The 24,718-nt window shown below is 38.6% G+C and overlaps 1 protein-coding gene across 2 annotated transcripts in view; it reads left to right on the top strand.

Moving 5' to 3' along the window:
* DPYD (dihydropyrimidine dehydrogenase) overlaps nt 1-9,709 on the top strand; it is a 1,077,299-nt gene extending 1,067,590 nt beyond the window's left edge. The window contains exons 22-24 of one of the 2 annotated variants that reach the window (XM_072644082.1): nt 4,490-4,630; nt 8,065-8,236; nt 8,830-9,709. In XM_072644082.1, the coding sequence (XP_072500183.1) occupies nt 4,490-4,630; nt 8,065-8,235 (312 nt within the window). In that variant the 3' untranslated portion in view covers nt 8,236; nt 8,830-9,709. Of the gene's footprint in view, nt 1-4,489; nt 4,631-8,064 lie in introns of both variants that reach the window. The other variant, XM_072644083.1, reaches the window with a different exon arrangement.
* The last annotated feature ends 15,009 nt before the right edge of the window (nt 9,710-24,718 follow it).

The following is a 24,718-nucleotide window of genomic DNA, read 5'->3' as shown; positions in this document are numbered from 1 at the left end:
CCCTAGTGGTTCAATATAAACCTAGAAGGTGGTCTCCAATGAATGCTCCAGAGATCTGCCCTTGGCTTGGTATAGCTTAACACTTTCATCCAGGATTTGGATAAAGGTACACTTACAAAATTTGCCAATGACACAGTGCTGGGAGGAACAGCTAACACAGGCTGACAGAGTCAAGGGTCCAGAAAGACCTTGACAGTCTAGCTAGACCACTGGTTTGAATTTAATAAGATCAAATTTAACAGGGATAAATATAAAGGCTTACACTTGAATTAGTAAACTGACTTCACACATCCAAAATGGCAGAGACATGGTTAGACAACAGTTTGATAAAGATCTGTCGTTTTTAGTGGATTGTTCAGTATGAGACAATGAAGTGATTTAGCATGCCAGAAAGCTAATGCATTTGGAGGTTACAATGATATGAGTAGTTTCTAGGCACAAGGAGGTAATAATCCTTCTTTACTCTGAAATAGTCAAACCACACCAGGAACATTGTGCTCAGTTCTACATACCACATTTTAGGAAGGACACTGGTAAAATGGGGAAGCAGGGGGGCGGGGGAGGAGGGGGAGAGGAGAACAAATAAAATAGTTAAGAGTCTTGATTCCTTATCACATGAGAATTGGTTGAAAGTACTGGAAATGATTAGCCTAGAGAGAAGAAGGGTTCAGGAGGGACACTATACATGTCTTCAAGTACTTGAAAGACTCATGTATGGAAAGGATTAAACTTCCCCTCTTGGCCTTCATGGATAGATCCAGGAAGTAGAAAGTGCAAAGAGGCAAATTCAGGCTTGATACAAGGAAAAACATTTATAACAATTAGAGCTTTCTAAAAGTGGAATGGTATGCCTCAAGGCTAATAATTTCTCCATCACTAGATAGCTTCAAGCAAAATTTAGGTGACTACTTGTTAGGGGTTTTGTAGTAAGGATTATTTTTTTTTTTATGTGTGAGGTGGACTAGATGGTTGCAAGTCCCTTCTTACTCTGAAAAATTGTGTTCCTCTGTAACTACTTCCTTCAGGAAAGGGAGCTAGAAATGCTGGCTTTCTTCTCTGAAAGAATCTTTTACTGTTGATGAGACGGTCAGTGGAATAACTGTGTCATCACTTTGACTGAATCAACTCATCATTTCAAACACTGGACCAGTTCAGTCAATGACTGTTTTGACCAGTGTCTTTACTGAAATGACAGGTTGTTTTGTCATCAATCAGGCATAGCCTTTCACAGCCAAAGAGTCACTTCATGTATTTATTCCACAAGGTTATTGGAAAATATTAATCAAGATCTGACAGATTGTGATCACAATACATGCTCATCATCTTTGTTTAACAAACCTCAAAAGCGCATTTCAATTCAATTCAGCATAATTTTATTAAATGCCTCCTCTGTACCAGGCACTGTGCTAATAAGCACTGAAGGTACAGAGATGAAGACAATACCCTGTTCTCCCAAGGAGTTTACATTCTATTGGGTGAAAACCATGTATACACATATAGCAAAGAAACAAACTAGTTTCAAGGGACAATAACCAGAGGAAGCAGGAAAGGCTTCTGAAAAGAGATGCTGTTTGAAGTGAGTCTTGAAGGGATCTAGAGACTTTTATGAGGTGGGTTGAGAAGGGACAATTCCACATATGAGGAACAGCCTGAGCAAAGCCTAGTGGCAAGAGGTGAGATGTTGTCTGCAGTGTTGTGTCCAGTAAGGCAGTTTGGCTTGAATGTCAACTGCGCAAAGGGGAATAAAGTGAAATCAGTCTGAAAAGAGAGGTTGAAGTCATACTGTTGAAGAGCTTTAAATGCCAAAAAGTGGTACTTTTGTTTTATTGTAAAGGAAATTGGAAGTGGAAAGAAGGATCTTGAATAGGGGAATGACCTAGTCACACCCGTGCTTTAGAAATATTGATTTAGTGACATTGTGGAGGATGAATTAGAAAACAGATGTGAGCCACTGAGACCTTTTAGGTGGTGCCCTCACAGATATGGGAATGTTTAAATTAAGGGAAAGTTTAAAGGAAGATATGGAGACCAGATAGGGACCAGGGGAAGAGACTCCCACTACTAACTCATGTCAGTGCCCTTCATGCAATTTACTGTCTCAGAGAGTTGACTGGAGTGCTCAAAGTTTCTGTGACTTACCTAGGGCCACACACCCATTAACTGTCACAGATGAAACTTAAAACCAGCCTTCCTAGCTCCAAAGACAACCCTGTTCACAACATACTTCTGTTAGGAGAGAAACACTCGGTTCTGTTTTGTACTTTTTGAGCGTGAGATTTTCTAGATGATGTCTTTTATCTCCATACCTATAACACAGCTCAATGTCATAAGCCAAGCAGTGTACATTGTTTGTTGAAACTTTTGCTCAATGTGACTAGGTTTCTTCTCTGCTAAGGGATCATGGATCTCAGTGGGAAAAGCCAGTGTTATTCCAGAGCTAGATACAATCACTACAGTGCTAGACAAACGTTTGTCAGTTGGTCGATTGGGAATTTTAAGGAGTCTCTCCTACAGCTGAACTTTATGCCTCCTCCATGACAGTGGGACATACCTTTGTCCGATACTCATGCCTGTGATGTAGAGGTGATCCTATCTGGTTCTTGCAAGCTACAGCAAGACAACTGTGAGCTCTAATAGGGTCTTCTAAGATGAAGAGGCTTTGGCTGTAGTCTTGATAAGAATTATTATTTCTACTGTCCAAGAACCAGGTTAACCAGAGGCTCACCACCTACTACTGGTAGCTACTGGGTGATGAAGTTTTAGCCATCATTATCCTTAGCCCTGGAGGAAAAGTTAGGAATTCATTCTTATACAATAATTAAACCCTCTTCTGCCTAAAGAAATAAGAGTTTGGATTGGATTAGAATGGAAGTTCCTTGAGAGGAGGGATTATTTTAGGCAGCTAGGTGGCACAGTGGAAAGAGTGAGTATCATATCTGAATTCAAGAAGATCTGAGTCCTGCCTCCCATATTCACTTAGCTTTTTAACCCCCTAGGCAAGTTACTCAAACCCAGTCATTCTCAATAGCTACTCCTAGATAAAATGGGAATAACGATAGCAGCTACCCATACAGTTGTTATGAGAATCAAATGCCATAACATATTTGAAGTGCTTTTCAAACCTTAAAGTGCTGTATGTTGTATATGTACACATTTATGTATACACGCACATATGTATACAATGATTGGTGGCTGCCGTGCTCAAAGAGGACCAAAATTACATTACTACATCAGGTTCAAAGTATAGTATGTCTGACTGATCAGGCCAACATATGATAAATTTATATATGAATACATAAAGGTCCTTACAGATCTAGAGAAGCATATAAAATATTAGCTATTATTATTTGTATTTAAAACCACAGAGCATAACACAATGTTTGAGACATAGTAGGTGGTTAATAAGTATTGATTTATTTTTTGTTTGAATGCTGTATTGTTGCTATGCTGGAGTTCAAAAGAAGTAGTAAGAGATAATAAGTCAAGGCCATGAGAGAAGAGCAAACAAAGAAAGCCATACAAAAAGAAAGAATGTGCCAAGATGGCCATTTTGCATTCGTTTTCAGCTAAAGTCAAACCTCCTGGAATATGGACCTTGAATACAAACTAAAGAATCTGTTTTTAAAACTTGAGAACAAAAGCAGAAAATCTTGACAGTGCCCCGCATTGACAAACATTGTTATAATCGTCTGTTTTGTTTTATGAAACAAAGTGTGTTTTATTGTTGATGAAACATCGTCTGTGCTCTCCATATTAAGCACACTTCCAATTAATATGAAGAACAAAGCAATGTAGAACAGCCTAGAAATCCTTAGCCATGAAAGAAGAAAAACCTAGTTCTTTAAATGTAAAAGCACATCTGATCTGACTATTGGATCGGCCTAATTTATTATCATAAATTAGAATATTTTAATAGTGAAATATATTCTTCTAGAATTAGATAATTAAGCAACAAGATGTGACAGGTGGGTGTATTGCCAGATAGCTGTGCTAAATGAAAATTAGAATCTAAAACAGTGAAGCAAATTTATGACGTTCACACATATAGAATTTCCTCCCCTGTTCTCATCGATCTGTTTTTCTATGTACTTGAATGTCCATTAAAGTGTTCAGGTATGAAAACATTAGCCATTGTTCTTTATCTTTCCTCTTGGTTCCTTAAAGTGTCCTCTCTCCTCCAGGGGAGACCTGGGATGGTGGTCAAGGTAACACAGAAGAATATCTACTCAGTGCAATGAGTTCACACCATTCTAAGCGAGATATGTAGATGGCCCATTTTTCAGAAGACAGAGATTTAGTTGTAACTGCATTCTGAATTTTTATGAGCATTAACATATTTTATCTGCTTCATGCAATCTGAAGTGCAACACACCAAACCTCCTGTGTTACTCACCGGTGACCTTATGTTAAAACTCAAAGTGATGTTCATTTAGATGTGGAAATACCAAAAAATGTACATTCTAAGTGATTCAATGCTTTGTATTTCTAGGATATAATTGGGAAAGCACTGCAGTACATTGGAACATATGATGAACTTAGCAAAATAGAGCATGTTGTGGCTCTGATTGATGAAGAAATGTGCATTAACTGTGGGAAATGCTACATGACCTGCAATGACTCTGGATACCAGGTAAGAATGTGGACAAAATTAGCCAAAAGATCCAGGGAAGGGTTGACAAAAAAGATCCTGTTGTTAAACATGTGATAAAAAATGGATGCACCAAGCATTCTCTTCAGCTGCCATTAAGGAAGGAAGCCATAACTCAAAATACTAAGTAGGCCATCATCCAAAGTGTACTAGTATGATAATTTAATAGCTGTAGCAGGTAGAACTCATTTTATGGGAAGGAGAAACCCAGGCCACAAGAAAGGTACAGGTGGCTAGTATTGAAAAAAAAATTTAATGTACTTTATTGGTGAACCTCAGTTTTATTTACCTAAAGATTCAAATCAGCTGCCTTTTTAGCTTAACCCTTATTACTAAGAGAGGGTTCTTTGCCATTTTTTACTGAGCTCCTAAATAGGAACCTAAATCTACCTGTCTCTTAGACAGATGAGTTCCATGGGGACTTTCTTTGCAACTTTCAGAGATAGATAAATAAATTGCTGCTGTGCTCCCAGGCTACTGCTGCTCCTTGCAGGTAACCATAAACTCCAGAAACAGTGTTCTCCCTCCTTGCCAGAGAGCTAATTCTATAGGAAAGCTCCCAGGGACACTGGCTTCAGATAAGGAATGAAATGTAATGAAGCAAATAACCATTTAACTCCCTATAGTCTCTTCTGGACTAGGTTGCTATGGACCTCAGGAAACTCTAATTGTTCTTTCAGGGGCATTATGTAGACTTCTATTTTATCTGCGAAGATTAAGGAATAATATAAATTAACCCTTTTATTTTTGATAGCAACTATGTTACGATAAAAAAAGCATGGCATGATAGATAGAGAAGGCTGACCTTGGAAAAACTCTGTAAAGTTTTGTCTCTGATTCATACTGGCTATGTGACCATGGACAGGCCATATTGGAGACAACATGATAGAGTAGAAGAGATCTCTGGCCAAAGAACCTGGAGTGAAATCCTGCCTCTGACACTTAGGACCTGTATGACTTTAGCCAAGTCACTTGAACATTTAGTTTCTTCCTCTATAAAAAGAGGAAGTTGGAATAACCTCTGGGTTTCCTTTAAACTCTAGTTCTATAATCCTATGCCCCAGGATGTAACAGTCTTAGAGAAGTCACAAATTTCCTTTGGCAGAGAAATTTACCTACTGGGAGTTCATCATAGATGAAATCACAGGTCTAGACTATTATGTCTTAATCCTGGATAGAGTCTGCATATGGGTATTTATGTCTCTACGTTGCTGTTGTTTTAACATTCCTTTTCTAGTATGGCATGACTGAATGGGATACAGAATTTCCTTTAGAGGCTGGGTTTGGAGTGCTGGAGTTAGAATGCTAGAACAAATGCCCCTAAATATGGTGATCATTAATAAAATGTTTTACAACATAATTGGACTCACAGCTACTGTAAAGGAAAGTAAGAGCTTCTTAGAAATAGGTTACTTGTCTGAGGAAGATGAGTTCTAGGCAAGTGAATGCTATCCTAGTGGTAATGTCTACAAGGTACTTTTTAGTCACTTTACATCCAAAAGGCTAGATACAGCTTACATCCTGCATTATTTTGCTTATTACTAATTTAATTATAATGATTAAATCTACAAGTTGTTTTTCAGTTTCTGATGATCATAATTTAATAGACTTGTGTATATCTGTGTTTTTGCAAGCTGTATTTTTAGATCAGTTCCGTCATTCAGTTTCTACTCCAGTACTTCATTTTCTTATCTCTTCTTGAAAAAGTTCTAGTCTGGTGTTTTTTCTTTTGTTTTGGTGTATTTGTTTTGTGGAGATAGCCTAAATAATAATAATAATGTCACAGACAATTGTGAATTAATTACCAATGTATAGTGGGCAGGCCTGGAAGACTTCTAACTAAAGTGATAAAATAGAGGGTTCTGTGCCTTGGAAGTGGACATTTTCTGTTATCATCAAAGGCTAGAATTTTACTATAACTTACATAATGGAGTCTCAGTAATAATGGAAAAAATATAAAAATCATGCATAAAATAACTGGCTCTTCTTAGAAAGTCCTTCTTTGTCTCTACTATCTCAAAAGGATTAAATGTCAGAATTTTAAATCTTCAACTCAATGTAAGGTTTTTTGTGTCTGAAATTTTTCAAAGCATAAGATTTCTAAGACACAAGTATCTTTTTAGTCCCTTCAAAGATGTCACTTGGATTTCTTTTTATGTAAAGGGGGAAAAAAACTAAAAGAAGAATTTCTTTTTCTAAACCCTTGCTATAAATTTCATATTACAAAATATGGAACTACTTCCATGGAAGAAATATCTTAGAGAAAAGGTTACATTATCTACAGGAATGAGTTTCAGTGCAAAATAACCTGGGTTCAGACATATTTTGAAAGAGAAAAAAAAATAAGCAACAAGGATCACACATATGTTTTTGTAAACGGATAATATGATGGCAAGTTGCTTCCTTTTGGTACTTTGCTATTCATATAAGATTACCTTATAGTCATGAAATGAAAAACACTAAATTGTTTACATACAAAGGATTTGGCACGCCATTCTCCTACTTTTAGAAGAGATTTACTCGGTTTATAACTAATTTCTCCCCTCCCCCCAAAAAAAGACAAATCTTGATTCTAAATTGGAAGAGAAAGGAGTCTTTTATACTTTTTACACTGAAAAACGTGACAGTTTTTCATATTGAGGATGATTATGAAACTTAGAGACCATGCCCTATATGTTCAAAAAGTCCAAGATACATATTTTGATGTAGGTATCTGATGTCCCCAGATCACCAAGCAAATCTGTCCCTGGTAGCCAAGCAAAGTGTTTCCCATATCTATGTCTTTCCATAAGATTTTGAACAGAATAAAAGGGTTGGTGAGGGAGGGAAGGGGAGCGCGGTGCCACATAACAGCAGAAAAGTCACATTCCCAGACACAAGAACCCTCCTAAACTGAGAAGACCCCTGCTCAGAAAATACAACTGGTGAATTGCAATGTTACTGGGAAGTGTTTCCTTCCAAGAAGGAAAATACCCTTATGGAATTTTAAACTTTATATTTTTAATGAAGAAATCTCTCTCTCTCTCTCTCTCTCTCTCTCTCTCTCTCTCTCTCTCTCTCTCTCTCTCTCTCTCTCTCTCTCCCTCCCTCCCTCCCTCCCTCCCTCCCTTCCTCCCTCCCTTTCTGTCTCTGTCTCTGTCTCTGTCTCTGCCTGTCTCTGTCTCTGTCTCTCGCTGTCTTTCTCGCTGTCTCTCTCGCTGTCTCTTTCTCTCCTCCTCTCTCCTCCTCTCCCTCTCCTCCCTTCTTCACTCTCCCCATCTCTCTTTTTTTTCCTGACAGCTAAACTGTTGCTATAGACACACTACCATACTCTGGCAAGGTTTTCTCTAGCTATGATACTACTGCAGATGGGAAAATAGGGGGCATACCTGACCTTTCCTAAGAATGACATCAATACCATTTATTTTTGTTTGCAGGCTATAGAGTTTGATCCCAACACCCACCTGCCCATTGTCAACGACAGTTGCACGGGTTGTACTCTGTGTCTCAGTGTCTGCCCGATTATTGACTGCATCAAAATGGTTTCCAGGACAACACCTTATGAACCAAAGAGAGGCTTGCCCTTAGCTGTGAATCCAGTGTGTTAAGGTGATTAGTGTAACAGTCGTGGCAAACTGAAAGTCACCAGTGGAAGTGGATATGTTTTCTTATGAGATCATTATTTTTAAGTCTCTCTACATAAAAATAACCAGAATAATAATAGTAACAGTAACAAAATAATAACCTTGATTGCCAGGCTTCCCATAGTCATAAATTCTAATGATTCTTTTTCAGAGAAAAGTTTTGTGAGACGCAAGCTATCCATTGGTTAATTAGATGTTTTCTGTCAATTCTGTCCATTGTCGAGAAACATTAACTTTTCTTTGGCAATTAATGCTCCAGTTTCCAAATTACCCTGTGCTGGGCTCTGTCTTTAATTCCTAATTGTAAGTGAAATTAAGTATTTTGGAACAAAGTGCAATTTAACATACAAGAAAACCGTTGCCGGGGAAACATTTTATAATTAAAAATTACATTTAATTTTAACACTGTTTCTTCGAAAATGTAATTAGCTCCATAAAGCACAAATGAAGCAAGTTATTTTACTATGGAAAGAAAAGAAAGGAAGCTTTAAATAGGGTTATAAAAGGTGGATTAAGTACTCTCAGCCAACATAAAACCTCGCTTCTGCTTTGTACTAGGCACATGCAGTTACAAAGCATCACCATTACTGCCATCCTGCCCCCATGCTTGAGAAAGGTGTTTAAAATCTGTACCAGTGGATACCAAGTATGTTTTCCTTTAAATGTTCAGTCTATATTCTTAAGCTCTGAGCTGTTACTATAAAGTTCTGATCTACCATCATGTTTCTGCTGCAAAATGAAATTACTCTACATACTTTTAATAACTTACAAAATTACATATTGAAAGACAATGTGGCAGAGCTGGCCTGCAAATGGGGGACCCTGGGCCCAAATTCTGCCTCTGTCACGCACTGGCTGTGTGATTTTTGGAGTAGTCACAAACTTTTAGGACCCCAGGAAACTAAGATTTTTAAGTAAAAAAAAAAAGATACTTACTTATATCAATAAATGAATATTTCTATGCCAGTTCGTTATACTAATGAATTTACAGATATATGCCAATATGAAATGAAAACTTAAACCATACTAATTAATATTTGAGCAAAAGTTAAATTTTATGGTGACTCATGCATTGAATTACTCAAGAATGAAATTATACAAATAAATTTATATCATTTTTTCCTACTCTTTATATTAGTAGTTATGTTTCAGTGCTATATAGTAGTCAAAGAAATAAAAGTTTCTGATATTTCTCAGTAATGATTTTAGTATTACCTGATCTTCACTTTTCACAATGTTCTCATATAGTCTATTTCTATTTTAGAATTTCTGTATTATGTTAATGAGCTATGATATGTCTACCTAGTCCTGTGCCAAACAGCAAGATCTAAAAGAAGACTCAAAATTCTAATTGTATGTTTTTAAAAATCCTTGTTTAACCAAGTCTCTGTATGTCAAATAAAACACAAATGAAGTAAAAACAATTTTAAGCAACTCAGCCTTTTGTTAACTCTTTTGCAAAAACCTGATCACAGTCATGTGGATTGTGCTGGGAAGCAAAGCAGTCTTTGCTCATTTCTGAAATTGATGCCAAATGCCTGGTCCAGGATGTCAGGTAAAGTAGGTGCTGTTGTATTAAATTAAATGCTGCACTACTGTGCCAGCCCTGCAAACAATCAGTGCTCTTTTGGCCCCCGCCATTGATGACTCTCTCTTAACGCTTACTGAATTCCATCCCTTCCCAGCTGGCCAAATGTGCACATGTCAGATAGTGCCATGGGACAGACCATGGGTACAAATCAGTGAGAGGGAATGGGCAACCTGCCCTTGGCAGCTCCACATGTTGCTTGCTACCCTGGCTCTCTCCTTTTCTGTTATCATTAGGAAGGGAGTGGCTTGGGGCTGGGGGACATTGTCTAAGGATAGGTATAATATACAAGCACTTTATTTAGCAAAACTTACTAGTTTTCTTGGAAGAGAACTTTACCAGATGTCATCGTAATCCATTTTCCTTGCTTCCAATGAATGTTTTTCACCCCGGGAGCTCCTCATATCTTTGGGTAACATTAGAAGTAGACATTCAGTGTCTCTTTGCCCTGAATCCTCTTCAGAAAGCTGACTGACAGGCAGCATGTCCTTTAATGGGGCTTAGAGAAAAGGGTAATTCATAACCTCTGCAACCCCTTCTGATCATGGTTCAAACACATAAAAAAGAGTGGACACGTTTCAGGGAGCTCTTTGCTACAGCTTCTGCAGGGGACCTGAGGAGATGCCATGATACGCGATGCCAAGAGAGCACACTTGATGGATTCTCACCTGCATTTCCCCTTATCTAGCCAGCTTCATGGTAGTATTTAAAGAAAGATCTGTAGTTTTTGTTATTATTGCTTTTTACTCATGATGCAAATAAGTTTTTATTTATCCACCAAATGTGAACTATGGAATAATAAAAGACAGAATTAAACCAAAAAAAAAGTTAAAACGCCACAAAATCAATTAATTAAGCAACTACTATGTGCCAGGAGGAGTAAGTGGATCATAGGAGTTAGGATGGGTTGAGCCTCAGAGTAGTTAAGTGTTCCACTAGGCAGGATCAGAGGTGGGACTGGATTCCAAGTCTTCCTGAACCTGTCCAGCACCCTGTTACATCAATATTAGAGTTATTCCCTCAGATCAAAACCCATTCACACTTCTCATTCTGTGCACTCAGGCTTGATGCTGGGGACACAAACAACTAGACCTTGCCCTCAAAGAACTTACATTCCATTTGAGGAGACACTATGTGCATATGTTAGTATGAACAGACCATGTACAAGATGAAAATACCAAGTAGTCTGGGATGTAGGAAATTAGTGCCTGGGTGGTTCAGGGTACACAAATGTACATGCATACACATGCGCACACACGCACACACCCTTCCCATCCTTTACACTTCCATACATTTAGCCCAGAGAAGGCTAAAAGGAACAACCTTCCACAAGTGTGGTTAGCCAGAGTGGTATTTCTGGAGCAGTACTAGAGGTAAGAATTTGATCTTCACCTGGAGCTAGGTGGTTCAATGGATAGAGTGTTGGACTTGGAATCAGGAAGACCTGAGTTCAAATCCAGCCTGATATTTAGTAGCTGTGTGACCCTGGACAAATTACTTACCTTTTGCCTCAGTTTTCTCAATTATAAAATGCAGATAATAGCACCTTCCTCACAAGGATGTTGGAAGAATCAAATGACATAATATTTGTGAAGTATTTAGCATAGTGTCTGGCACAAAGTAGGTCCTACATTAATGCTTCTTCCCTTCCCTTAACTCCTGGCAAGCAGAGAAATCTTTAGAAAGAAAAGCAACTAGGCAGATAAATAATCATAATAACTAACACTGATAAGGCACTTACAATGTGCCTGGCACTGTGCTAATTTATTATCTCATCGATCTTTGCAATAATCCTGAGAGGTAGGTGCTATTATTAGCCTCATTTTACAGATGAAGAAACTGAGGCAGAGAGAGGTGAAGTGACTTACCCAGGGTCACACAGCTAGTAAGTAAGTGTATGAGGCTAGATCTGGGCTCAGGTCTTCCTGTCTCCAGACCCGGTGCTATGGCAGGGTGCTTAACACACTCTTCCTTCCCCTAAAGCCAAAATATTTCTTCAAGTGTCTTTGAAATACTTAAAAAACAGTAACTGACATTATATAGCAATTGGTATGCAGTATCTCCCTTTGAGCCTCACAGAAATCACAGATACTGCTATCTCTATATTAAAGGCAAGGAAATCGAGACTTAAGTGAACTTAAGTAGTTCATTGCCCAATGTGACAAAGCGGTATTGGAACCCAGCTCTTCCTGCATCTGATATCAGTACCCTGCTATATCATTGTTGTGGTTCTTTCCTCAGATCATTCCCCATTCATATTTTTTCATCCTGTGCAGTTCTCAGATATGTTACAGGGCTCACCATTTGGGTGTTTTTATAAATTGTGTGGGCAGTATAACTCTTGGGCAGTGTTTGTGTTTCTGAAAAGTTCTATTTTTTTTTACATTAATCAAATCAATTAGCAAAGGATTATTATGCAGTTACTATATTCTAAGCACCATTCTAGGTATAATAATGAAAAATGATAGTGTCTACCCTCGCGGAGCTTATATTCCAGTAAAGACAACAATCTTCCTTCACATTTACAGGTCAGTGTAAAACACATACAAAACTGATAAAAAGTCATGGGGTGGGATGGTTTGAGTAAGCAACATGGGGGTCCACTAGCAGCTGGAGGGAGCACTTGATCTGAGTCTTACAGGAATCCAGTGATTCCCTGGAGGAGGGCACATCCAAGGCATAGAATACATTCAGTTCAAAGGCCCGGAGAAAATTGATGACACTAGAGAGATCACTTTCATATAATGATATAAGCAAGATTGCAGAACCAGAATGCTACTCAGAGCCTTAATTTTTACCATTTACAATTATTCCACTTTTGTGGTTAAGAACTCTGAAATCCCTTTAGATCACCATAATGTTCTATCATCCCATATCTCACTCCTCCTAAAACAATCTTTTTCTCATCATGACCTTCCATTCCTCCTCCCTATAATTAATGAAATCAACTGCACACTGTCCTCTACTCTCAAATTACTCTCTCCCTTGCTTTATTGCCACTGATTGCTTTCCAAATGTCAATCCTAAATTGGTCCAACATCTACTTACTCCACTCCTATCTACTCATATAATGGAGCTAGAGAATGTCACATGGTAGGATTGACAGAGTCCAATACAAATTCACTTCATCTATCCCTCCCTACCTCTCTCAGAGATAACCCCAAGCCTTACCCCATTCTGACCCTTGTACCTACAAGCCTCTTCCTCATAATAATTGGTGGGAAACCTAACTGTTCTACCATTACTCCTAGGATGGAGGAGGAGGAGGAGGTGGATCTTGCTGTCTGGACTTACAAACCCAAAGTACAACCCAGCCTTTCCAAATGCCATAGAAATGAATCCTCCTTTATATGTGATCTCATCCAATTAGAATATGAACTCCTTGAAAGCAGGAACCATCTTGCTTTCCTATTTGTGGTCCTGGGTGCTCCTTAGTGCAGTGCTGGGCACGTAGTAAATGTTTAATCAGTGCTGTCCATAGTATCTCTCATTCCTCATAGCTGTTCTCAGCCTTCTTTCTCACCTCAAACTTCCTTACACCTTTGCTTCCTTCAATTTCACAGCTAAAGGCCCCAATTCATACATTAATGAGAAAACTGAGAATATTCATTTTCCCTTTCTCTCATCTCACAATCTCTTCACCTCTTTTTTCATTCTCTCTTTTATTCCAGTCTCTGATAATGAGATGGTTGTTCTCTCTGCTGCAGTGTCTATGTGTACCCTTGATATCATCCTTTTTCCAGCAGATTGTCCCCATTACCTGTTCCTCCACTGTTCTACTCCCCCTCTCTTTCTATGGCTTCCTTTCCTTCTACCTATAAATAGGCTCTCAGAACCCATGGCCCCTTCCTTTAAAATTCCTCACTATCATCTTCTCAAGGGAAAATCTTAGTATTATGCCTCCCTTTTCTTATAATAATCTTATAGAAATAATCATATTATATAAATAAATAATTGTATGAATAACAGGTAATTAAATAATTATATAAATAAAATTTTATGAATAATAGTAATCTTATTATTCCTCCCTTTTCTTAGCCCAAATCCCAGAGGAACTCCCCACAATCATTGTTTCCACTTCTTTTCCTTTCATTCTTTTCTCCACACTTTGAAATACAGGTTTTTTTATCTCATCACTCAACGGAAACTGTTCTCCCCAAAGTCATCAATATCATCATTGTCAAATCTGATGGAGTTTCCCCCTCAGCCTTTATCTTTTTTGACTGTTCAATAGGATTTGACATTGTTAACAAGTTGCCCTTTCTGGATTCTGTCTCCTCTTTGGCTTCTTATGACTACTGTCTCTTGGATCTCCTCCTTCTTGCTCAATTGCTTTTTCTCAGTCTCTCTTGTTGGAGTATCATCCCTGTGACAATCCCTAACTGTGAGTGTATCCAAAAGCTATGTCCCAAATCCATTCTCCATCCCTGTCCATCCGCACCCCCACCCCCTTTCCTTCCTCTCCCCCTCTCTCTCTCATTGATCTGGCTCTCTGTCTTGCCTCATTAGTTCACGTTATTTATTTAACTTATATTTAATTATCATTTTGTGTTGATGACTACCAGTTCCATATGTAAAGCCCATGTCTCTCTCCTGATCTCCTACATAACCAAATGCCTATTAGAAACTTCTAACTGGAGGAGAAAATGTATTCATAGTTCCAAAACAGAACTCATTGTCATTCCTCTGAAACCTTCTTCTGAACTTCCTTCTTTTTATTGAGACTATAAGCATTTCTCTAATCACTCAAAACTTTAAAATCATCCTGAACTACAGTCTTTCTCACCTGATATATCTAATTAGTTGCCAAATTTTGCCCTTTCTGTCTTTATGACATCCTTCTCACATCCATTCCCTGCTTTCCACTCATATAGCATCTAGCTGAGGTCCTCATCACCTCTTGCCTGGTTGTAGCACTTTAGCCAACTAATTGGTCTCCCAGGTTTAAGTCTCTTCCCATAGCAGTTGAATCTCCAAGAAGCTGCCAAGGTGATTTTCATAAAGCTGAATATTGCCCATGTTGCCACCACCTTCCCCTTATTTAATAAACTCCAGGGACTCCCTGATAATTCAAATGTTAACTCCTCTTTCACATTTAAAGGCTTCACAATCTGACCTCAGGTTACTCTTTTTTTAGCTTTAGGTCATGTTACTCCCCACCATGTGCATCATAGTCCAGCAAAACTGGACTTCTCACCATTCTTCATATATGACACTATCTCTTGTCTATTCCTTTGTGTAGGTCATCCTCCATTCCTAGGACGTACTCTCTTCTGCTGCCATTCAATTGTTTCAGTCCTGTCTGACTCTCTGTGACCCCATCTGGGGTTTTCTTGGCAAAGATTGGCCATTTCCTTCTCCAGCTCATTTTCTAGATGAGGAAACTGAGGCAAACAGGGTTAAGTGAGCTTCCCAGGATCACACAGCTAGTAAGTGTCTGAGTTCGGTCTGTTTTGATTTGAACTTGAGAAGATGAGTTTTCTAGATTCCAGGTCCAGTCTTCCATCCACTGCACCATCTATGTTCTCTCTTCTGCCTATTTGAATCCAAGGCTCAGCTCAAAAGCGACCTTCTACACGAAGCTTTCCTGATCCTCTCAGCTACTAGTGCTTTCCTTCCCAAATAAACTTTGTCTATTTTGGATATAGCAACATAGATAGATATATAGATAGATGGATATCTGTATCTATCTATATATCTATCTATATCTATCTATATAATTTAATTATCATTTTGTGTTGGTGACTATCAGTTCCATATGTAAAGCTCATGTCTCTCTCCTGATCGCCTACCTAACCAAATGCCTATTAGAAACTTCTAACTGGAGTTGTCTCCATTAGCTAGATTGAAAACTTCTTGAGGGCAAGGACTGTTCCCCCTTTGTCTTTATATCCCCAGTGGTGGACAGATACTAAATTTAGTGACTTGTCCAGGGTAAAAAAGCTAGGAGGTATTTGAGGCCAGATTTGAACTATCCACTGCACTACCTAGCTGCCCATCTGGCCCACTGTAAGGGCTTACTAAATGTTAGTTTGGGGGATTTTATCTATTCCACAAACCCTTTTGATTTTTAATATACTTTTCAGTATATTATATATACTGAATATATATATATAATATATTATATATATATTGAATATCATATATATGTATATATATACTGTGGCTATATATATATATTATATATGTAGCTACAGTCAATTTAACAAATATTTAAGTTCCCATTATGTTCCAGGGACTGGAGGGTACAGATACCAAGAATGAATCAAACCCTACTCTCAAGCAGCCAACATTCTAAGAGGCATTGAGCCCACTCTCAAAAAGCACATTGAACACAGATGATGGGTTGAAGAAAGCTAAGAGAAATGCAGGTATTGATGTAGGCACATATGAAAGTTTGCACTAAAAAAAATAAAAGCAACTAGCTGGAAATGAGAGGTATTTTACAGTACTGATATTAAAGCATCTGGGAAGCAAGGACTTTATTTTCTAACACATAGGCAACCAAACAGCATATATTTGTTTACCTCCATTCTTATAGCTATCCACACTTTGTCCAAAGGATTATACTCTGTGGATAGCATTCTTCAAAACACAATAAATTCACATCGGTTGCCATGAGACAGATAGGGAATAAAGAGCCCAGAAAATTCAAGGACTTTGTCCTTTGGAACCCCATGCCTGGCCCAACTCCAGAGGTATTTGCCCTGAATCAGTGGGATTATTTCAAATGGCATCTAGCAACAGGGTGAGGAATTCCGTGTTCTGAACCCTCTATTTCAGAACTCTGTGACAGATGGGACATGGGACTTGAAGACACAAAAAATGAGGAAAAAATTATGTCCCAAAAGCCAGAAGATAGAGAAGCTAGAGAGCAGAGATCGTGGGGAGGCTGGGGAGGGCACTGAAGACACTGAGCTGGCATCTCCTTCAAAAGACATCTGGCAGATGGAAGCAGCCTAACATTTTTCTTTTTTGCAGTATGTGATATATATGTAGAACATTTGGGAAACCCATTTCTAAAGCTACCTGACAAAGGAGAAAAGCAAATAAAAAATGTGGATAGTAACCAGGATGATCAATGATACTGGCCTCATTAATCCATACCTCCTGATGGAGAAGTGATGGACTCAGACTCAACCACCCCTTACCCTTCACCAGAGTATCCCAGTTTTTCAAAATACTACAAAAACTGTATGTCCTACTATAACAGCAAGGATTCCAGCATACACCAGAGGCCTGCTGTACAGATTCTTACATCTGCTTCTCTAAAAGGAAAGCAACTTTTGAGGGGTCAACAGTGTACTTTAATCAAGTGCATATATCATTCACATAATTTAAGGGAAGAAGTCAGCACCCTGAACTTCAGAGAAAATACAAATGGAGAAATAAAGGTCAAGAGAGAGGGCTTCCAACTATCTGACCATAAGCAATACATAGATCACAGATCAACAGACAGAAACAACTGTCTGACCATTATATATATACATAGCCACCAGAGAGAGAAGCACCAACATCTAGGTTTTCAAAGCCTGGGGGGGGGGGGGGCCCTAACTGGATTCTCAGAGTCTCATCTGAGACACAAACCTTCTTGCAAAAACTAAACCCCAAAGTAAAACCTCACCTCAGGGTATTTATACACTTTTCAGATCAGGAGAGCAGGACCCTCTGACCCAGTGCCTCAGTAGAAATTAACAAAAGGTATTGAAGTCTATTAATGAGCAGAGAAGATCTCTTCTCTTCCCCCCTGCCCTTCATTAACCTTAAATTATCATTACACCTACTTTGTAGGATTTTCCTTATGTTATTCATCTTCAGGAGAAATGCCAATAATAATTTCATGAGCTACGAGGGCATGCTTCATAGAATACAAAGCTAGCTTAGTCATCCAAGACTAAGGTAACTAGGTGGCATACTGAATGGAGCAGGGGGTGTGGAGTCAGAAAGACCTGAGTTTGCATCCTACCTCAGATATTTACTAACCTGAATGACCCTGAGAATTATTTAATTTCTCTGAACCTCAGTTTACTCATCTACAAAATACCCATCTCCTGATAGGGAGATGATGAACTCAAGGTACAGATGAACACTTTTCTTGGACTTGGCCAATGAAAGAATTTGTTTTGTTTGACTACACATGTTTGTAACACAGATTTTGTTTTTCTTGCTTCCTTAAGAGGGAAGGGAGGGAGGGAGGGAGGGAGGGAGGGAGGAAGGAAGGAAGGAAGGAAGGAAGGAAGGAAGGAAGGAAGGAAGGAAGGAAGGAAGGAAGGAAGGAAGGAAGGAAGGAAGGAAGGAAGGAAGGAGGGAGGGAAAGGGAGTTAAAAGAATGCAAATCTGAAGATAAAATTGAATTAGAAACTAACAAAAGAAAATTCTTGGTATATTGGTGGAGGTGTAACAGGGGAAAACTTAACCGCAGCTAGAAAGCCTAGATTGTTAAAAGCAAAAATGAAATAGAGTAAGGATTATCATAAATATTAAAGATAAGATGCAAGATCCAGCTCATAATAGTTAATCTTACATGGTACTTTAAATTTTTTGAGCATGTTAACAAACATGTGTCCTTTTATCTTCACTGTAACATTGGAAGGCAGGTGAGAAGCAGAGGGTAAAGACTTTCAGCAGCTTGCTATGAATCACACATCCATTCATTCATTCTATTCAACAAATACTTATTAAGCACTAAATATATGCATCACATTGTACTAATCTCTAGGGATAGACAAAAATAAAATAATCCCTACCCTCAAGGAGCTTATATGTAATGAGGGAAAGCAGTATGTGCATGAGTGAATACAAAATATAGAGAGGGTAAATACAAAATAATTGGGGGGTGGGGGTGGAGATGCCACTAGCTTCTGTGGGGATCAGGAAGGGACTTTTGGAAAAGGAAACACGTTGAACTTCGAAAGATTTTAGAGGTAGAGGAGACATGGGAGATGACCTGTATAAAGTCATGGAGATAGGAAAGGAATAACATGGCAGAGGAACAGCATGTAGGGTGGTTTGGCTGGATAATTTTGGGGTGGACCAGATGTTAGTCACCAAGAACTGACCAGGTGCTAAGTGTGCTGAATGCTGGGATACAAAATAAAAGTTAAAAAAAAAAAAAAGATTCTAATCCATGCCCTCAAGGAGCTCACACTGTAAGGAGGGAAACCATATGCAAAGACTGGTAGTACAAGGTATACACAGGGTAGATAGAAGGTGATCTTAGAGGGAAGACACCAAAAGTAAAGGGGATGAAGAAAAGCTTCTTTCAGAAAGTGGGATTTTAAATGAGTCTAGAAGAACAATAAGAAAGCCAAAGGGAAGAAGTAAAGAGAGTATTTTGGACCTGGAGAACAACCACCAGTGAAAATGCAAGGAGGGAGACCTGGAACTCTTCCTGGAGAGATTACCTAGAGGCAGCTAGGTGTGAAGTGGATAGAGCTCTGGTTGTGCAGTCCAGAAGGCCAGAGTTCAAAGCTGACCTCAGATACTTCCTAGCTGTATGACCCTGGACAAGTCACTTAATAGCTGTTTACCTCAGTTTCCTCAACTGTAAAAAACGGGAATAATAATAGCCCCCTACCTCCCAAGACTGTACTGAGGCTTAAATCAGCTAATATTTGTAAAGTGCTTAGCAATTGCCTGGCACATAATGGATGCGTAACAAATGTGTGTGCTCCTCCCATCCTTCCCCCCCCCCACTCTGTATACACACATACACACACATATGGACACTTTCTACTCTGCTTATATAACATGGACACAAGTGTTCTATTCATATTTTCATACTCTTAGCTAACACACCAGACAAATCATTTGCTGAGCACCTGAAGGGTTAAGGGAGCTGTTATCGCACCATGCTCCCCCTAGGAGCATGTTTATAAGAGCTGCTGCCCATTTCTGCAGCACCAAAACATTTTCCTCACAACAACCGTGGCAGCACCATTTTTATTAGCTAGCTTGCTGAAAGTTAACGCCCAGCATAACTCACCTGGTCTTCTAGCTCTAAATCCAGAACTCCTCCCACATTAGAAACAGTTTATTCCATGAAATTGATTCTATTAAAGGGAAAGCCATTAATTAAACTCCTATTCCCTTCCTTCAAAAGATAACGTTTCATTTGACCATCAAGGCCTACCACGTGGAGAAATGAAAACCATCTTCCATATAAAAATTGCTAAGGGTGTTGACAAATGTGTCACCTCTGAGTCTTGACTCTTATTTTATTAGTTAATATAATACCTCTAAGGTCTCTACTTTAATTGTTCCAAAAATTGCCAAAGACACCTTTAAATTGTTGGCACATGCCTAACTTGATCACAAATAGCTTACTGTCCCTTGGTGTGCGTTAGCCTTTCATTAACTGATATATAGTATTTATAAAGGATTTGATATTGTTTTTCATCGCATCCATATTTACTATTTCTCTAATACGTACCATAACCGGCTCTACTATAAAAGAAGCCAAGTCATTTTGTCACTAGTAAATAGCCTATGGGAGTGGGTCATATTGATTTATGTATCTCTATACAGTTATTTATTTATTGGATTTATATAGTGGCTTTCCATGCACTGCGTTCTGCAGGCTCTAAGCAATCCTCTCTGTGTTCCAGTCTTTTTATGTCCCTGTCGTCTTTCTTACACCACCACTGATGAATCAAGCTTATATATTGCTAGCATTTTTTTCTATCATTTGCATTAATCAACATCTGGGTCAAGGCCTCCTCTCTCCTACCTGTAATTTTCCTTCCTGTGCTTCAATTGAAATTGAGATCTACCTGTTTATTAATAGTGTTTGTTTATTCATCTAACCATGTTTTCTATGGTGTCTGTCTCCATGGAATCTAAGTGTTCTGCCAGAGATACAAGACCAAAATATACCCCACAAAACAAAACAAAGCAAAAAAAAGCATTGAAAGATTGAAGATTAGGTAAAGGGTTCAGCAAGCACCTACATCCTTTTTTTTCCTTCCCTCAGGAAGAATGAGCACAAGAGTGGATGATGATAAGAGCCCTTCAATTCAATTTGTGGTTCTGCTTCTAACTTTAGGCAAGAATCTCAACCACCTTTTGTTCCCATTATTCCAGCCCAGAAATTATTGAAAGAATGCGGAGGCAGAGAAACACATAAGAATAATAAAGTCTGAGTGGCCTCCTGATTGTCCTGTGTGGATCTGACTCGGGACCCCAATCCTTCTGCCTTCCTTTCAGCATGTGTGCTGCTCACAGGCAAGTTTCAGGAAACATGGGTGATTCAAGTCATCAGAAGCTTCACAAACAAATGACTACTCAAAAGAAGCCAGGGCAGTGCCTATGCTCCAAGGATGGTGAGGGGGGTCTCATGTCCACCATGACCAGGCCCTTTATAAGGGCAGACTGATAGCAATGAGAGGGTAGCAATGCATTTCATGTTTCCTTATTATTCCTTGCTGAGAGTAAATTAATGGTTGAAAGCTTCTTTGGGATAACAGCCTTAATAAAGATATTTTGCTTCCCCACCCCACACAGATCTCTGCAAAGGCAGTGTGATATAACAACCATAATAAAATAAATAACCATTGAGATGCAACATAGTAGAATGAGTTGAAAACTGGCCTTAGAAGCAAGAAGACCACATTAAAGTCTATTTCTGTGTAGCCATGATGTTGGGAAAATCACTTAAAAACTCTCAGTGTTCTAGGCAAGTTAGCTAGACGCTAAGTTTCAGAAAAGGCACCAAACTTGCACGAGATGGATTTGGGAGATATTCATCTGGGAGTTATCTAAACCAAAAAATCCTGGGTCCAGTCCATAGACCTAGCCCTAGCCCTCTAAGAATGATATTGAAAGGCCCTCTGTTTTGGAAGAAACATGACTCAGGCCAAGCAGATACTTTCAGAATTTGAACAAAACGATACACATAAAGATGATCTACACTTAACCAAAAGAAGTTCACTTTACAATAGTATAGAAAGAATGTTCAGCAAGGATACAGCATCGATACAGGTGGCCTCAGCCCCCTTGCCTCCACATTTGCCTGGTCAAAAGGGTGTGTTTACTTTCCTGGCAATCTGACAAATCTGAGGAGCACTAATTACTTATCTATAGAGCTTTAAATCTTAGGGTGATAATACTACTACTACTACAGCTGCTGCAGCTGCTGATACTAACAGTAATATAATAATTATTAATAATTATATAAACAATTAATAAACAAACAATTAATTAATTATATAAACAGTTATAGGGAACACCAACAAAACAAACCAAAAAAAAAGTATTGATAAATTAAAGATTAGAGATGGGGTTTGCAAGCATTTAGGTGGTGCAATGAATAGAGTGCTGGGCCTGGAGTAAGAAAGACTCATCCTCTCTGAGTTCAAATCTGGCCTCAAACACTTACTAGCTGTGTGACCCTGGGCAAGTCACTTAACCTTGTTTTCCTCAATTTCCTCATCTGTAAAATGAGCTGGGGAAGGAAATGGCAATCTGCTCCAGTATCTTTGCCGAGAAAACCCAAATGGGGTCATAAAGAGTTAGACAGGACTGAAAAAGAATGAACAAAGCAATTTTTAGGTTTGCAAAGTATTGTCCCTATAGTATCTCATTTTAACCTCACCTAAATCCTGTAAAATAGGTGCTTATATTATCCCCATTTTGTAGATGAGGAAGCTAAGATTGAGAAGGTAAACTGAGTTAAGTGAGATAGAAGATAAATAGGAAGATAAGGCTGAGAAGATAAGCCTGGGTTACAATGCTAGCTAGTGCCTGAGGGTGGATTGGAATCCAGATTTTTCTGATAATAAGTCCAGCATTCTGTCCATTATGCCACCCTCCCTCTTGTGTGATTGTGGAGGGAAGAAAAGGATTGGCCTTGGAATCAGGAATACCATTCTGACACATAATATCTAGATGACTGTAGACAATTTACTTAAATTCTTAAGGTTATAAGGTAATAGCAACTCTCTAAATAGAAATTGACATATCTTTAGAAGGAGTTCTCATACTGGGAATCTTCTATATCAACAAAAGTCATTGACCTGAACCCATCCCCATAAAAGGGAAAGGGGAAAAGAAAAGGGAAAAGGGACCTAATACCAGACAAACACTATTGTAGAAAGGATAAAAAAAATGGGAGAACACATTTAACTGGAATATTAATATCATGGGTCATTCAGAAAGAATACAAAATGGTGCTGCCTCTTGGACATATTTGCAGTATCAGGAGCAATAGTTTATATAGGGATAGTGATCTCCTTTACAACGTGGCCTAACAAAATATGTTCTAATAAAAATGGGATTGTATTAAATTACTTAAAGAGTTTGGTTTGAATATCTACATAAGAAAATCTATGAGGTTGAAGAATGTCTATTGTCCAGATTATGACATACTACTGACTTGATGTTCTATGGTGCTTGCTCCCCATCCCTATGTGTGAGTGAGTGAGTGAGTGTGTATGTGTGTGTGATAAGACAGAAACTGCAAACACACAATGAGTTGAGGAAAGAGGCAGGTTGAATTGTCTTTGAGATCACAGATACGTAACTCTGAAAAAGAAGACTTGTGAAGAGAGTCATGAAAGTAGTATGAATGAAAAAGGAAGTCTGGTAAAAGTGCAAGACAGAGGGATTGCCAAAGGATAGCTAACATGGCCCATTGGTATCTTTGTGAAGTTAAGAGAAAGTGAAAAACATCCTAGAGTGTGTTGGTTTCTTGTAGTATGTAAGATGATGGAAGGACACAGACAACTGTGCACTGAATGGGCAGTCAAGGATAAGTTGTGATTTGCACCATTCATATCTATGAGGTCATTGTAGAATGTACCAATAATTAAATTGTCAACTTCTGAACAACGCAAATGGTTGTCTTATGATAATGGTAAATTCATTGTAAAATCATTTAAAAAACATTGTCTTATGGTGATCATAATTTGCTTTCACAAACTGATCTAAGATGACCTCATCAACTCTCTCCTTTTTACTCTTTTCCCTTTCTCATTATCCCTGGAATTTTATCTGTCAGTGGTCTTTTGTTTTCTAATATTGCACAAGCTCATGGACAAACAATAATTTTGTAATCTTCTAGTTATATGTGCAATCTTCTATCTATCCTTCTCTTCCTGTCTTCTTCCCTCCTTCTCCCTCTCACCCTTCCTTTCTTTCTCCCTCTCTTTTTACCTTCTTTCTCTTCCATTGTTTCCTCACTCTTTCTTTTCTATACTCCCCCTATTCTACCTTGACTCCTTTCCTTCCTTTTCTTCCTTCCATTCTCCCTCCCTCTTTTCCCTCATCCCTCGTTCCCTGCTGTCCTTCCTTTCTCTCTCCATTCTTCCCTTCTTTCCTTCATTGAAGTAGAAGGGTAGAGTGGAAAGAGTGTTGAACTTTGAATGTCACTAGAGCTACGTTCAAATCTCAACTCTGCCATTAGGTGATCTATGTCAACTACATGACCTTGAGTAAGACACTTAGTCTCTCTGGGTCTCAGTTTCCTTGTCAGTAAAATAATGGAGTTAGACAAGATGACCTATTGGGTCCTGTAATGGTAATTTAAATGGGAAGGTCTTTCCCATCCTTTAATCGGCCCATGTGACCTGCCTGGGTCACATGGAAGTCTAACTTACATGGACCTTGTGGTAGGAGGAGTTTGCTGAACATTATTATGTATAGATTTCTTTGTTACTATGATGGATTTGGCTTTCTGGTATTTGAATTAAAGTTTTGGTTCTGTCTTCTATGTGGAGAGTGTTATGTTTTGCAATTCAGAACTGTGTTGGCATATTCAATGCTGCCACAGGCACTGTGACAATTGCATTGTTGCTACAGGCCCCTTCTAGCTATAGGGAAGGAATAGCCAACAAGGGGCTTGAGTTTAATACATAAACTCTC

Source organism: Notamacropus eugenii, chromosome 2 (genome assembly GCF_028372415.1).
Source record: "Notamacropus eugenii isolate mMacEug1 chromosome 2, mMacEug1.pri_v2, whole genome shotgun sequence".
Classification (NCBI taxonomy): domain Eukaryota; kingdom Metazoa; phylum Chordata; class Mammalia; order Diprotodontia; family Macropodidae; genus Notamacropus; species Notamacropus eugenii.
Note: the sequence above shows the minus strand (reverse complement) of the source record. Positions and strands in the feature narration are given on the sequence as shown.